Below are 17,580 nucleotides of genomic sequence, written 5' to 3' on the forward strand. Positions count from 1 at the left end.
CCTGGATGACTCTATGTAGAATTTAAAAATTAATTAGGAAGGGAACTGTAATTTGCAGCACTGACATCTATTTTATTTAACTTGCATGTATCAATGGGAAGCAATTAGAATTCAATTAAAATATTCACTTTTATTACTTCACTGACTGACCTTGAAGTTAATGCCTGTTTTATTTAATTGCATCATCTATGAATAAATGTTAACCCTAGAATGTTATGGCCCATTATTTTCGATGCATTTTTAACTCCCCAACTGAACTACATCCATCAAGTTATTATGTGCTGCCAAGAGAGCACGTGGGGCTTTATTTCTTTGAGGTAGACCAGTACATGATGACAGAAACATCTCAAAAAATTTGATAATGCTGTTTTTAACAGTGCTCAGTAAAAAAAATTGTGTTTTACTGTAGTCTAGTTTTACGGTAAAATCAGCAAGTGATAGCACAAATGGTATAATCACTTCAAAGTAATTGCTACTCCATCTGCAATTCCTGATAAATCCAATGACAGGAGCAGAACTCCTTCCTGCAAATTTAAACAATGGTTGCAGAATGCTCTTATGCACAGCCACAAGACAAGTGTTGTAGAGAACTGTAGCAATGTCAAAAGATTGTTTCAGAAACTCATGGCTTTGCTGTATGGTGAAAAAAATAACATTACTAAAAGGTATTTCACTACTGTTGATTTATGCAAAGGAACAATATTTTAAATGGCTCACTTTGTACATATGTATTAGTGTAACATGAGGCCCTCACTTGAGGGGCAACTACCTGATATTACTTGCATTTATCAAGACCATTAGAAATCCAAGTTACATTTTCATGGCATTGCATTCAGCTAATAAAATCCACATTTTAAAGCCTTATCCGACTAACAAGAACGTTTTATACATGTTCAGAATTTTTACATTGTCTGTACTTTTAAGAAAGTATTTTAAAATAAAAAATTCTATCTTCACTTCTTAATAAAATTTCAAATAAGTAAAAATAAATCATAATTACAGGTTTTAAGAAATGGTGGTACATAAAGGTCTTCTGAAAGCTACATTGAACCAAACTCTAACCCATAATATATGAACATATTGTAAAAGAATCACTACCACACACACACATCAATAATGTATGAGTTAACCATTATCTGTCGATAATGTAGGGGAAAAATCTCTATCCTTCCCTGACTAATCAACCTTACAATTCAAAAAGTTAATCTTCTCACTCACAGACTTCTTCCATAAAGTAAGGTTAAAAACAAATCTCCAAAACTGCTATTATCATATTCTTCTTGAAATATCATATCCATAGAATTAGGATAGGCTTTTCGAGAAAAAAAATAGAACCTATTTTAAAGTTACAGCAACATGAAGTTCCCTTTTGTTTCCTGACTTCCTGACAAGTAATGTTGAGAAGATGAATAACTGTCATCATTATGAATGTCAGGGACTAAGACTTAACTTCTGATGGTGTAGAGCTGTATAATGCACAATAAAGTTTCTGGAAAGATCCTAATCAGCTGCTCGCCAAGAGTAGAATTATTTAGAATTTTGAATACGAAAAGAGGCAATTAAATACTTCGATTTTCTGGAACCAAAACTAATCTCTTTCATCTCATTCTCTTTATCATAAAGAAAACAGGGTTAACAATAAGATGATAGGACCCATAAGGTAAAGAAATACATATAAAAAGAAAAAGAGTATAAAGGAAAAAGCAACCACTGCTAGAACTGGAGCAGAGAAAACAGGATTATTTTTGAAGGTAAATTCCTCTGTTTTAAATGTGTCTTTTTTTTTTTCTAACTAAACAATACGAAATCACTGATTTTCAGAAGGAGGATCATTCTTTACACAGTGCAGAATACAGGAGAATCCTTCTAATAACACAGAAAAAGCACATACGCAACAGTATTAGCTGATAACACAGGCTTACTCTGTAGGAGTGCAGGAATGTCTCATAACCTTCACCAACTAGGAATGCACATGCCACACAGATATTCTTGAATTGTAAATCTATACCTTAAATTGCCTTGAGGTAAATTATTCCTGTTGTCATATTTAGCTTTCATTTCTACGAAGAGCTGAGAAGTGAACATTTTGTCTGCTAGCATAACTTGACAGGTTCATTCTTAACTTCCTCAAAACTTTCACACATGAAAGACTGTGTGAACAATGGTGAACTGGATGGAGACCCTGCATTTCCTTTTCCAAAGGAAAAAAAAAAATTACAAAAACTGATGAATTTTTGTATAAAAGTAACGACAAGTGCAATAAATACTGGGTATTACTGCACCTCTAAAAGATTTAAGATGAATATACTTCTAATTTATTGTATAAAAGAGGAAAATTCATGTGACTTGATTATGTATCTATTTCTCTTTTTTTCCTTGCTTTTTTTTTTCTATGTGATAATTTATCCAGTGTAGGAATTGTACATGGATGGAACCTGTAGCTATAGTAACTCTCTTCAAGCTAAGCGATAAAGTTATAAGACATTAATCCCAAAGTGGTTCTAGCATATGTTTCCAGTGCCATTTAATTAGGATCTCAGTTCATCCTTCATCTTGAACATTCCTTAAGTATGTTCTAAACTAGGTTAGTCTGAAGTCCTGAAATTTTAGAATTCTAAGAGGTAAAAAGATCCAAAACTTTTTATAGAAACAATGTTATATGTGGTTTTGTTTTTTTTTTTTAACATCAAAGATGTTTGTGTTCTAGTTAAATCTAGGATTCAAAGCAATTTAGCTGTGTCATTTCAAGAACAGAAACCTCAATAAATCTTTGAAGAAATTTTGTACTTTCATCACATAACAAGGCAATATTTTCAATCAGATTCTTTTACAAAATAACAGAATCACAGAATGACTCAGGTTAGAAGGGACCACAGTGGGTCATCTGGTCCAACCTCCCTTCTCTAGCAGGGTCATCTTAGAGCACACGACACAGGTTTGATCCAGACAGTTCTTGAATATCTCCAGTGAGGGAGACTTCACAACCTCTCTGGACAATCTGTTCCAGTGCTCGGTCACCTTCACAGTAAAGAAGTTCTTCCTCATATTCATGTGGAACTTTCTGTGACTCAGTTTCTTCCCACTGTCTCCTGTCCTGTTGCTCGGTACCACTGAGAAGAGCCTGGATCCACCCTCTTTGCACCCCCACTTCAGACACATATATCCTGAGATGACAGTCATCTCAGTCTCTTCTTGAGGCTGAACAGGCCCAGCTCCCTCATCCTTTCCTTGTAAGAGAGATGCTCCACACCCTTAAGCATCTTTGTCACCCTCCACTGAACCTCTTCAGGAGCTCCCTGTCTCTCTTGTACTGAGGAGCCCAGAACTGGACACAGCACTCCAGAAGTGGCCTCACCAGGGCTGAGTAGAAGGACAGGATCACCTCCCTTGACCTGCTGGTCATGCTCTTCACAATGCAGCCCAGGACAACCATTGACCTTCTTGCCCACCAGTGCACACTGCTGGCTCATGGACAGTTTGTTGCCTACCAGGACCCCCAGGTCCTCCTCCACAGAGCTGTTCTCTACCAGCTCAGCTGCCAGCCTGTATTGGTCCACTGAGTTACTCCTCCCCAGGTACAGGACCCTGCATTTGCCCTTGTTGAATTTCAGAAATTTCTTCTCTAAAATGTTTGTAGTATGAAAAAGATTGTGGCAGAATTGCTGAACAGCAGCATTAGACTACTTTTAATCAAATGCAAGACTCTAGACAGCAAATGGCTCATCTCATTTAAAGCAGTGCCGGAGTCAACTTCTTCTCAAGACTTTTAATGGACTTAAAAAACTTAAATCAAAAGTTATTAAAGTTTCAGCTCATACAGGCACATATGTACGACTTTCCTGACATAATTTTTTTATTAGAATTTCATAAGAGCATTGTTTGCTTATTAATCTATTTAATTCAAATTGTTAAACCAATTTAGCACCACATAAATAAAAATGTGTGTGAATAAAAAAATATGTGCTACTTTGTCCCTGTTAGAGAATTCAGGTATTTCATACTTTGAACAGTTCTAATTCTAGTAAGCCTTGTAGAAAATAATTGAAATTTCATTCAGTGGAAGAGAAAGAGGCATGATGCAAGTAGTAAAATCTGTGTCATTTTTATTAAATCCATCCCCACACAGAGAAGTTATAAACCTTCAAAAAGCCACAATCCCCAAATGAATCAGCAGAGGCTTCTGACAGGGAAGATCAATAGATCACCTGCAAAAGAGTAAAAGGCCAGAGCAGAAATAAAGGATCAGACTAGGACAAGAAGTCCTTCAAAACTTCAACTCAGAGTGACCTGAAAAGCAAACATCTATGGTTTTAACTACACAGATATGCCTTTAAAGGTTTATGTCCTGTTTCAGCACATAAGTCTGTAAAGTCAATGGGCATCTAGAACTTAAATTGTATCAAACATTAAAGAGCAGCAAGTAATATTCTAGTATTAAAAATATACCATTTGTACCTCTTGATTTTCATTTCATTAAGATTATTTCTGCTTTTGATATCTCTTACTAAATTCTTTTTCTTCCACTATTTTTCAGCTCCAAGTTCTCTGACTATTCTTCTTTTTCACTATAAGCCATACTTTTCCTGTTTCGCTTTAAATGCCTAATAGTGCACTCTTAGCCTGCTGCTTCCATTTAAATTTTCCTTTAGGTGATGGGATCTCCCCAAACTACAAAGTGATCTTTCCACTTTTAAGCCATCTCTCTCCTACTTTGTCTGTGACATCTCCTTAAGAAGCACTCAAAAATGTCAACTTTCAATTACTTTTCTGTTTTCAGGCACATTCCCTTACTCTTCCTTCTAACTCCTGTTATCTATTATGATAACAATATCCTTCCCATTTTCCAATGTATAGGCTCAAGGGTTAGCAAAGAGGGAATCATATTTCTCTCTAACTTGTTTCTAAATGGACTTGTGGAAATTCTCATTTCTTCTTTTTCTGTAGCACACTTTATTTTCAAACATTTCTTTATACATTATATATGTGCTAAAATCTCTTTCCAAAACCTCATCTTGCACTGGTAACAAAGTATCTGTCAATCATATACATGCATCAAGGCAAATAACATTCCAAATGCAAAGAGTATTTTCTCATCTTATTTCTCTAAACTTTCAACTATGAATCAAACTTTTTATTTACTTGAAGTCCATTCCTAGTTTTCTTTTCTCTTACTCATCTCTTTTGCATCACATCTCAAATCCCAAGCTAATTTTTTTTTTTATTTCCAGTCTTACATACAATTTCTATTTATCTGTGTTGATATTTTCCCATGTGAATCTTTTCCATCAGGAAAAAAAAGGCTTGAGATAAAATAGCTCCTCTGTTTTCATAAGTGTTCCCAAGTCTTTTCATACAATGTCTGGTGAACAAACAGGTGTGGTATATTTTTTTTTAAATCATAAATAACAGGAATTACCGAGATAAATGAGATAGTAGACAAACATATCATGGAACAAGCCTAGGGCAAAAGTGTCAAATGCACTTAAACTCTAAAGGGACAACTAAGTTATGGAAGATTTGTTTGAAAATTCAGTGACGACACCATATGCTAGCTAGGAAAGAAGATTTAGAAGGGGGAAAAGACTAGTAAGAACATCTTTCCCAAAGTACATCATAAGTAATTTATCAAATTTATAATTTGAAAAACATTAAAACTAAAATGAATTAAAAGTGGTCACACGTGTACACAAGATAATACTTTAACACTGCGCAGGGATAATTAAGGCTAGTTTTAGAATACATTATCCCTAACGGAATAGACAAGCATTAAAATTTGACAGGACTTGAAAAATATTATCAGTCATTTTATCTTTTACTTCAATTATGATAAACAGAGTAAGCATTCCAAAAACAAGTGTTTAAAAAATGTGTAGATGTGACACTTTGCGATATGATTTAGTGTGGTGCTGTATTTCCCACTGACTCATTTATTAAATGCCTTTCATATTGTTCCCCCCTGCCACATTCCCCTGCCCTTAGCCCTGGCCACTCCCTCGGGTCCTCCCTATTGGTTCCTGTACCCCAACTCTGCCCATGTACCGCCCCTGCAATCTGAGAAAACCAGGATTATGAGACCTCTCTGCCTCTGGGGGTCGCTGGGACAAGATGTAACTATTAGAAGTCCACTGAAACCCTCATGGGGAGACCCTTCTTGCCTCCTTCACCGTCACTGTGTTGTAGAGCTGATAGCTAGATGGAGCAAAACTGTGGAGCCGTCCAAAATGGACTACAGGAGGGCGAAATGGTCGCACTGCCCTAAGCAGCTCTGCTGAGCTCCCGGGGAAAGCTGCAGCTTGCAAAACTAAACCCAGCCCTACAACAATTTAGTGGGCATAATCATATTCAGTTGAAGGTGGGACTTGATGATCTTGGAGTTCTTTTCCAACCTTAATAGTTCTATGATTCTAAGTGTTGAAACACAGACTTTAAAAGAAACATTAAGATTCTAAGATTTTAGTTAAAGATTAGTTTTGTTAGAATTAGTTAGAGGAAGTAAGTCCAGCTCAGATTAATTAAGAGTTAATAAGAATTAAGTTAGAAATAAGCTTTTAAGTTGCAGATAATTAATTGTCTTTCTATATTTGTGTAGCTGTGTTTATAATGAGAACCAGAAAACATTGATAAATACATCTAAAGAAATTTAAACAATTGCTAATTTTTCCCATCTAGATACTATTTGGAAGTCATAAGGAAGAAACTGGATGTTCCCCAAGAGGCCATTTGTATTGTCAAAACCCAGAAAGGTGGAAAATTTAAAGTGAGGAAGACCATTATTCCTTTATCCCTAAGACCACTCCTCAATTAATAATGACCACTGACTCAATTTAAAAACTATACTATGCATGCTTAATGACTTTAAGCGGAGAATAGGAGGGGTCATTGTTATAAATATGTATTTGTATTTCAGATATTCATAACTTTTGTGGATAAATAGACTCTGAAACCATCTATACTTTGACACTGCGTATTCGGAAACTATTCCACGCAGCTGTCCGGCGCCAATAAACATACACTTTTCTAACTTTAAACTGTTAGAGAGTTTTTGCCCATCTCAGTTGGATATCAATACTAGATCCTTATCCATACTTTAGTAAATCAGTGTTTTTCATATTAATAAAACAGAATGTTATCAGGAGCAAATGTGAAGAATGTAATAGATTCTCCTACAGCTCCAGTGTCTGGTAGCTGCCCAAGGAAGAAAGCAGTGGAATGATCACCTGTAAATAAACTGAACTAGATAAGAATAATGTCAATGTTTAGTTTACTATGCAATAAGCAAGTAACAATCCTTACTATACAATATGTAAGAGAGCAACTGCGATCTAATATTGATTTCTTAACAAAATGTTACTCAATTCCTTCTGCTATGTTTGTGAATGGTCTGAGAATTTTAAAATAATATTTAGAGGAAGCAAGTATCTTCCCCTGTGATGATATAACAAGTTCCTTCAATTTCCTCAAAATTACTTTAAAATTGCTCTGTACTAAAAACTAGAGACACATTTTCAAAGAACACTGTTCCTCTCCATTACACAGATGATGTGCTCAGACAAAACTCACAACCACCAATTTTACTTCAGGATATGATCTGACATTGCAGCCAACCCAAATTAGTAGTAAGCTTTCTATTGAAAGAGAGAGTTTTGTCCTCCATGCAGCTGTGGTTTCTAAAGAGCAAGTTCCCTGCACTCACAAAAAAGCAGATCCTGCTGGATCACCTCTATGCAGCCACAAAAACACTGGAGCCTTTACAGGGGCAGAAACAAGCAGAGACTTGTGGTTTGGACGAGTCAGATAGAAGTGGGATGGAAAGATCTACCTTTTGGCAGCACCTTACTATTAGATCAGTTTATCTGTACACTAAATTACACCCTCAGGAACTGTGTGGTGCCAGGTCTTCTTTAATGTAGTTCTTTAAAAGTAAATCTTACCTCTGTGAAAATTAATGGGAGTATGGCTATCAATTTCAGTCAGTCAGGATTGCACTTCTGTACACTAGAGGCATACAAATAAAGAGTAACATAGACACTGAGGTGGCTGGGTTTAAATAATAGATCATTTTACTAGGAAGTAATACTCTCTCTTTTTCAATTAAAAACTCCTATACAAGAGCATACACATCCGTAAACTATCAGGATAGTGGATTCCGTGAATAGCAGGAGTATACCAACTTTCTAGGACCATGTGAAGAAAGCATCAATATCTTCTCACACTGAAGGAGGCTCAAGTTAAATATACTTACTACAGACAGCTCATTTTAGTGAAGGAACTTAGGATTTCCTGACAGATAGGAGATGGTAAGTAATGCATATTAATACCCTAAAAGATAGGAATTTGAGCTTATATTCTGACTTTGACTGAAACATTGACGAAGCTATTCCACACAACCCCCCATTCTCAAGGTAACAGTGTGCACTTAGAAAACTTACTCGATATAAATGTTACTTTTGAAACTTCCAAGAAATCTAGAAACATTGAGGACAAACTTAACTGTATGACATAAAATCAACTTCAAGTATATTCTCATATATATGAGAAATAAAGATTTTCATAGCTTAAAGAGTATAGCAGTGCTTAAGTTTTAGTGTTAATACTTAACAAGATTTAGGTATAGTTAACTATATAAGTAAACTAAAAGTAAATAAATTTGAACATCAAGTTTTACTAAAGAACTCAAAGATACCTTCCAAATGTAACCCTCCTCCTTCCCTCACTTCCACATGTGTATTACACCTTGTGGAAGCAATTCGCTTTAGAATGAGGCACAGTTAAGGCCAACATACAAAATTACCAAGATTTAAAGTTGAATCTGTTATGCATACTCTGCAAGTTAATTAGTATTAGGTAATCTGTAAAACACAGCCAAAGAGGAGGGAGGTAAAAAAATGCATCTTCTTACTGTTTTATATTACACAATTGTTCTATTACACAGTGCCATATTATAATGTGTCACATGAGCAATGGATATTACTGGAATTTCAGGCATAAACATGTTAAAAACAATCAATAACAGCTTCAATTTTAGCTATTACTGAGTAACCTCATTCTGAATTTCTGGATTTTACTGAATAGTGGAAATATTCAAAGTATATTTCAAAGACAAAAGTATGATGTATCATACAGGTATCTTTAGCAGCAAGAAAATGGCACTAAAGGTAATATTCAAAAGTGGGTTTTATACATACATATATAGTGCTCAGGTTTGCTGCTAGATCATGGAATGTTTTTCTCTCATCATTACAGCCTCTGAAATACACTCTAAAGGAAAGAAAGCTGATCTACTTATAGATCAACAGAAGGCATGTGAAAAAGGTTGCTAACAATACTTTTTTTGCATATAAGTGAGAGCAATTGGCATCCCATCTGGAAAACTACACTACTCTGAGATAGAAAACTCTTGCCTCTGGCAAAGTTTATGGTATTAATTTGTAATGGTGGATTCAGGGAAATGTACTAAACTAATGCTCATTTACTTGCATAATTATGTGCTTTCCACATAAAATGACAGGCTTTTACCTTGTCAATACTGGCACCGAGTTAATGGAAAACAGGACAAGTCGGGTGTACAAGTATGCCAGTGCTGATGAATGTCAAGCTCAGGTTACAGATTTGCTTCTTGCATTAACAACTGTACAATGTATCACCTAATGCATTACCCCCTCAGACTCTTAAATCTGTTATTTTAAATATTTTCTTTGCAGTTTAGCTTTGATTATTAATCTAAAAGGCAAAAAGTTAAACTGTATCTTATCTTCTTTGCCACTTGATATGTTAAACAGCCTTCATACCTTAAATCCACTTTAATAAGGCATGCAATTATTAAAGCATTACAGAATGGCCCCAGAGCACAAAAGCTCCATTAAATTTGCTTACATCTAATTATGTCTGCCTAAGGCAGGTGAGAAATTGACTCTGATAAGATCTTTCTTTTACCTGTAGCCAAAAAAATAAAAAGGAAAAATAACTTGGAGTGATTTTCTATCTAATTGCTATCTACAAGTATTTATGGTATTCGCTCTTCCAATGAATAGCCCACAAAGCACTCTTTGTGCACTAACTAGTACATTTTAAGTTTTTTTAAGACTGTAGAATACAAAAGACAAACTTATCTTGCTTCAGGCATGGCAGGTCATCAATGATGTCTATTTGGGAAACAGTTTTATCTGTTATTTGAATCATATATTTTCTGTAAAAAAATAAGTCTGATGTGAAAAAACATGTTACATATGCTTTGTGGACTTTATTTTTTTCTTCATGCCAGTATAAGCAACGAAAGCATTCTATTTCATGGAAATACAACATAAATATATAAATGTACTTTACATGGCCTGAAAACTATTATTTAAAAATGGTATATTTCTTTTTTTTTCCAATTTAAAACCAAATGTTTTGTAGTAGAAAACATGGCATTCCATTCCTATGTACTTGTAACTGACCTCCAGAAATTCAGGAAAACACTACTAAATTACATTGCTTGTTACCTGTAAATGAATGAGGGTATGTGGTATTTCTAATCATTCTAATCCTTCTCTCAGCCCTAGCAGATCCTACAGAATGATAGAGTGAGACCATCATAGTGACAATGTAAAAACTAGTTAGAAACTATACCAGAAAAAGAGTAATAAATAAATAAAATTTTAAAAAATAATTAATTTTAAAAAATTAATGGAATCCATCCAGTCTAAAGGGATTATAATTCAATTCTTGGTTAATAATGATGGAGAAATTACTTTGTTATAAAGCATTCTTTAAAAGAAAGAGAGATTAGGTATTTGATGGGAAAGTTGCCCAGGTAAACCAGCCATCAAACTTCTAATGAAAGATTATGCAACACTATCTTCCAAACATAGATCTTTAATCATTGATGCCACTTGTATGATACAAACCATTCTTTGCTACAGTGGACCACAAATTTATAGTCAACCACAAAAGAAAAGGTCCTTTGGTCACATTTTATGCTTAAAAAACTCATTTGCTACTCTGAAACAGAAAACTGCATAGAGGCCTGAAATGAATATATTGTATTAGTAGCACGTTTCTCATGTGTTCCTTAGGCTTTTAGAGCACATAATTCCATAAGCCTTCTTATAAAACTTCATTTGACCTTATCCTTACATTCAAGCAATAAACAGATAGGTTAACTTTTATGTTGATTTGCTTCACTATAAAACTTGATTCTATATAGCTGACAATGAAAAGACTGATTTTCTGGTATGCTAAAGAACTACATTTAAAATACCAAAAACAATTCAGAGGCAATGATGGATTATTTGTTCGCTCTTACGATTTACCAACTCCAAGACTGCTGTTACACAAAATACTTTGGCCTCATAGTTATATGTTGTTTGACATTAACTTGATGTATTTCTATTAAAACTTTCACGGTTGCTTTATAATATTGTCACTAGCCTGCATCATCTATAAATGACAATACTGTGAACTACTGAATTATGCATGCATCTTTACTGCAAATCAAAAACAAACCAGAACAAAAAAATATGAGAGGAATTTAATGTAAGGAAGAATTAATTTCCAGCTTTTCCACATCTCCTTTAAGAATGAATTGCATCCTGTTAAATTAATTATTCAGACCTCATGACTGTTATTGAGCCATTTTTTATAATTTTCTTGATATTAACATTTCATATCCTAAAACATAGAACAAAAATTCTGTGTTCCTCTGTTATGTTGTCGATTTGGCCACAGGAAATTTCAGTAGACAATATTGCTCAGAATCTGAATACATACCAAAAGCTGCCACTTTTATGATTATGGCTTGAATGTTAGATGATATCATTTCTTTAAGCAGTATTTCCTGGTTCCAATGCCAGAGGTAAGCTAAAGGCTGAAGATTAAGCCTTCTGCACCTTAAAAACAAACAATAAATCGGATAAAGCAAAGTATTATGCTTTTACTCAACATTATTCATGTAAAATTCTTTTCCTACCCTGAAATAATTTTTATTCCATAATTTCAATTACAATACTTTACTATTCGTATCTTTCATTATAAACATTAAGTCTAATATATATATTAAAAAAAAAAAAGAAATACGCTTGTTCTGACTATAATTCATCTACGTAAGATGCAACTCACTGAAGTAAACGGATCTGCACGAGAACACAAGTAAAGCCATAAAACATGTTCCTAAAGCTTTTGGGACACAAAGCAATTAGTACCTTAGGAAGTCACCACTTTTGTGAACACAGCTAAGGCTAGAGTTACTGCTCTGTGATAAATGTGGCATATGTCCCAGTACAATATGCTGAATTTGTTGCTGTGATTTGGATCAACACCCAAGGAAAAGAATAATTCAAGAAAATATATACAGCTTGTGATACAAATTAACAACTTGTTACTGTAAAGTTAATAATTTGATACATAGCATGTATAGACAGCATTTGATACACAACATTTGATTGTTTATCACATTTAGAGAATCACTAATTTGCATTATTGATAGGTAACGCTTCTGTAAATTTTCAAGATCCATCAGTTTGTGATTAAATGTGTAAGGTCTAGCTCTGAAAAACTTAAAACATTTAACTATGGGACTACTTCAGAGCACTTAAGATTTATATTTATTTGTCAATTATCATGTTTTTTCTAATACATGGTCTTTCTCACATATATGGGCATTCCTTCACATGTTAGATAGACCCACTATTATGATTGTCAAGACTTTATAGTTAAATGTACGTTTAATGTTGACATGTAAATGCATAGTTAGCACTCACATAATCTGACTGGTTTTCTTATTACTTATTACTTTCAAATGTTTTAACAGAGCACCAGGTTTTTTAATAGAAATATTTAGCAGCTCTGAATGTAAAGTAGTTCACTTAGGTGCCTAACTTCAGCTAAAAAATTAGCTGAATCCAAGTAACTGGGACAGTTCATATGAAACAACCTTATTGCAAGGGCTAAATCTACAGATCAACGTGAAGTATTTTACCACTGCACAACCTTGGAAATAATCACGTCTGCTTGAAATATTATGATTTCCTGTCAATCCTTTAGCTGTGGTAAAGATGTAAAACTCACCATCAACAAAAGTGATCTTTTTTTATCCTACTAACATGAGAGGCAATTATTTAAATGTTTAAGTATAAGGGAAAAGAAAAAGGAAGGAGTTATTTCTGACTGCAATTTATCTATGTAAACTGTAAAGAAAGCAAACGTGCTCTGTAACGAGCTGACATGAGCTGAGTTGGCATCCCAACACACGTTCCAGATATTTGCTTTCATCATCAACAAATAATTAATGAACTCATGAAACTATAATTAATTTTTAACACAAGGTAGTTTTGCATTTCATCAGACATATATAGTGAAAATCTTTTTCACATCAAATATTGGCCTACATAACAGACACAATTACCATTACATAATCCTCTTTGTTAATTAAGACTCTTAAAAGAATCACAATCTATATAGACTTTAGATTGTACACAATAGAAATGACAAATGGAAGCTCCTGATTAATAATAACAAATGTTAGATTTTAAGGAATTCCGGGAAGACGTGCACATAAGGATTCTCTTGTATTTATTTCCTGGTAACAAGTCACAGGATGTTCCTCTATATTAAAACTCTGGTGAAAAATAGAGGGACTTGACCACAACACTGCAGTCATTGGAACTGAGTGACCTTTCTGTTGAAATCAAAGAACTGAACCTACTCAACTATTTTCATACCAAAACTCAGAGTATTTTCAACAGATGAAGAGAGATCTGAAGAGCAATCAAAAACTCTGGTATAGTCTCTACTAGATTTTTACTAATGAACACATGGTTTCAGGGGGGAAAAACAGGAAAAAAAAGGAAAGAAAAAATAAATACATATATTTATGAACAGAATGCGTTCGGTATCACAGAACACGAGAAATCAGGCAACTGTCTCTGCTTTAAATTTGAGTTAGAAAACAAATTAGTATTTTCCAGAATGTATGTACTGAAAAAGATTAATATTTTCTTACACATCTTCAACTCGAATTCTCTGGTAGTCAGAAAGAATGGCTCCCACAGATACACCCTCCACTCCTTCTTTGTCCTGAAAAAAGACATGGAATATCAATGACAGCAGTATATAATGGTTTAAGCTGTAGAGATTCAGTATCTGTACTTGCAGAATCAACCAAGAATATTTTTTTTTCGTGTGTCCAGTACACAGAATAGAATAGGCTGGAATGCAGGTCTTGCACAGAAGACAGCAGCTCAGCTGACCTACTACATGCTTATTACTCTAGCACAGTCTTCTTGACGCAACTACCATTCTAGAGAAGAAATAACCAAGATAACTGAAAAGTATCAGATGTAACAGATTATCCTGAAGTTTTCCAGACATCCTGAAAATTCCTTCCAGCTTTTCACTATAAGTGAGGTGTTAGCTATCCCACCTACAAATAATTATCAGCAACATACAACATACAATTAACTGAATTGTTAGTATTTGCCATGGTATGCAGCACAACAGAGTGTGAGATTACTCTTTTTATCCTAACACCAGAAAAGAAAACTACTCAACATCACCTTTTAAAAATTCTTCTATAAAAAAAGGTTTTCCAACACACATTTTCTCTGTTTCATTTAAATTACCTAAGCCAACAAACAGCACTTTATTTTTTCTTGTAAACCCACTGAGAATGTAACATTTCAAAATGCACATAGTTCCAGTATTTTGTGAGCTCTTGCATTTTTAAGTTGCTTGAGTCCCAATCAACATGCTGAACTTTCTTTTTCTAAACTTTTCTCTATCTTGACTTCGGTAAAAGTTGTTTTTCTCTTTTAACCAAGGTCGATCATAACTACACAGCATGACTTACTTTCTGGACCTGTTCACAATCCTGTGAAGTTTACAGCAAGATTTTAAAACAAAATTTTCTATTATATACCTGTGATGATGCATCCTGCCCCTGCCTTTCTCTTCTGGCCTACTCTATGATCTTAGGAACTCCTGCTAAGCCTTGACTAAGCAAGCTGAGCAGTGAAGTGCCCCTTGACTGTATCAGCTGGATGGTGAAGCATCGTTGAGTGTACCAGGCGTTTTTGCCTAGTAAAGGTTGGAACAATTCTGACTGCAACATGCACATCAGCTGCCCAACTAAGGTGGGGAACAAAGGATAAGCAGTTATCCTTGGCAATCTAGGTAAATCATTTACCTGAATCATAGCCCAAGTGAAATGACAGCATTGTTATGAATTTCAAAATCAAATCAGTTTTTGCCTGCTGTGCTGCTGAATTTAAAATTCAGTTCCTGTTTCTTATCAATAAAATTATGCAGAGGGTGTTTTATTCAAAATTATAATATAGTGAAAAATGTTCTGGTTTATGCCTGTCTGGGATATTCTTCCCTCAATCTGTCATCTTATTCTTTACATTAATTCTCACTTCATATTTGTCCAACAAAATTCCTAAGTTATTCACACCCATCTACACTTCAGATGTAAGAGTCACTGTATTTATCAAAATTCCTACATATAGTAATCTAAAAATATATATCTATTCAAGTTACGTACTTCCCTATGTCATTAATGGATATATCCATTAATATGAAGTTTAATGCCGAATCAAACAGTGTTCGGGTTGATGCTTCTCATATATCCAGATGTAATAGTACTGAAAAAGAATAGTTTTATGTGTCATTCATTCATTATCCAATGATGGATCAAATAATTATTATCATTATTATTATTACTATTATCCATACAATATTATTTCTGCTTCCCTTTGAGCTTTCTCTGCAATTTTTCAAAGATCTTTTTAGGATAAAGATACTTTATACTTTAGATCACAGATACTTCAATTTACTCAACTCACCCATATACAATTACATTTCTTAAAAAGTTAACACAGTTGTGCAAGCAGAGTTTTCTTTAAATAAATTTGATCAACTAATTCATGAAGCCTTCTCAAATCTTCAAGTATATCTAAAATGATTTTTCCATACTCCTTTGTTTCATGCTATTTTGATATGCAGTCTACTTGTACTGCTAAAACTGCACTTAAGTTGCATTCTTCAAAGTTCTTTTTAAAAAGGTTAGAAAATTGTGTAACAGTCTTGGAAAACATATCAGATAAATACTGTTTGTTTTTATTTTTATGTAAAAATAATAACCCTAGCAATTCCTTCAAAATGTCCTCTGTCACAATGTGCAGACACTGACCAACATGTCCAAAAATATTACCTATGTTTTTGTTTATGTTACTAATTCATCACTGTTCTAAGTTACCAGAGGCAAACTATGCCATCAACTAAGTTCAGTAAATAATGTTTTTGAAGTATCTGATACAAGCAAACAGAAGGGTATACAACTGCTGTCTCACAAGTAGATTAATCTCTATGGCTACATAAATACATATATCATACACAGTTTTCCACATTCTTTCATCACAGAATCACTGAACAGTTGAGTTAAAGACCCATACAACCTGGCCTTGAACTTTTCCAGTGACAGGGCATCCACAACTTTTCTGAGCAACCTGTTTAATAACATATTTCTCTTACCTCATCGAAACAAATAAGATGTTCATTATCATCATAATATTTATTATAATGCATTGCAGATCTGTAATTACCACAATAGTTTTCATTATATTTCATGATATATATATGCACTATGTACACTCTACTTTCTCTAAGAATGGGAAATAAATAGGTGGATGAGAGATCTAAGAGAGTAACTCTATCAGAAACTTCAAAGAAAAAGACGGTATCCTCATAATAAACAAACATGCAGTGAAATCTGATTTCCCAAATAGACATATTTACAGAATCTCTTGTTCAACCATGGAGATTACAACTGACTTGCCCAACACATTTTTAACAAGCTCACAGAGCCATAAACATATTTTTTATTCGTTCTGTTTTTCAAGTTCTGACAAAATATATGCATCAGCAAAGATACTTGCTAAGAAAACTCCCTCAAATTAAAAGTAAATATAAGTAGAGACTTAAATGTTCTGTTCTTATACAAACACAATACTTCTATACTAAAATGAACTGTTGCACAGACCTACTTTGTTTGGGATTTAAAAAATTCTAGTCATGAGTCCTAGTAAATTTCAAAATCATGCTATGGTAATGGAATTTAAAAAGCGACAGAAGGTCACAGAACTTATTCTAAATGACCATAGAAACAATGGCCCAAACTTGAAACTTATGCATCAAGAAGATTACTCATAGGCTTTGTTTTGAGGTTGTTTGGGTGTTTATTACTATACAAATCTGTAACACATTGGATGTGTATGTTTATGAATACACAAACACATAAATACGTACACATGTATGCAATACATCTTGATGTTAGTAATGGAAAAACAAGGCTACTATTGGCTGCTTGATTACAACTTACATTAAATCTGATTTAAATAGTAACACAGATGATTGTCTGCACTTATTCTAGTTTATTTCCTTTGATAATACGTAAGTTTTAATTGTCTTTTGAAATGGCAGTACATCATGTCATTTTGCAGTTGTGGTTATAATTCATGTTTAAAAACTTATCACAGGTAGTTATTTATCACCATCTCTTCATTCAGTTCTTCTGATGGTAAAGAGCAAATACTAACTTTCATCACT

The 17,580-nt window shown here is 33.9% G+C and overlaps 1 protein-coding gene across 11 annotated transcripts in view; it reads right to left on the reverse strand.

Moving 5' to 3' along the window:
- The window catches only part of DPH6 (diphthamine biosynthesis 6), a 228,043-nt gene that overhangs the window by 170,279 nt on the left and 40,184 nt on the right, over nucleotides 1–17,580 (reverse strand). For all 11 annotated transcript variants that reach the window (XR_005601936.1, XR_005601937.1, XR_005601935.1 and 8 more), the window contains exons 4-5: nucleotides 13,979–14,052; nucleotides 11,749–11,867 (exon numbers count right to left, since the gene is read on the reverse strand). Coding sequence is in view for 7 of the 11 variants with exons in the window: in XM_039552116.1 (XP_039408050.1) it covers nucleotides 11,749–11,867; nucleotides 13,979–14,052 (193 nt within the window). In the remaining 4 variants the exon portion in view is untranslated. The remainder of the gene's footprint in view (nucleotides 1–11,748; nucleotides 11,868–13,978; nucleotides 14,053–17,580) is intronic.

This window comes from Corvus cornix, chromosome 5 (genome assembly GCF_000738735.6).
Source record: "Corvus cornix cornix isolate S_Up_H32 chromosome 5, ASM73873v5, whole genome shotgun sequence".
In the NCBI taxonomy this organism is placed as follows: Eukaryota; Metazoa; Chordata; class Aves; order Passeriformes; family Corvidae; genus Corvus; species Corvus cornix.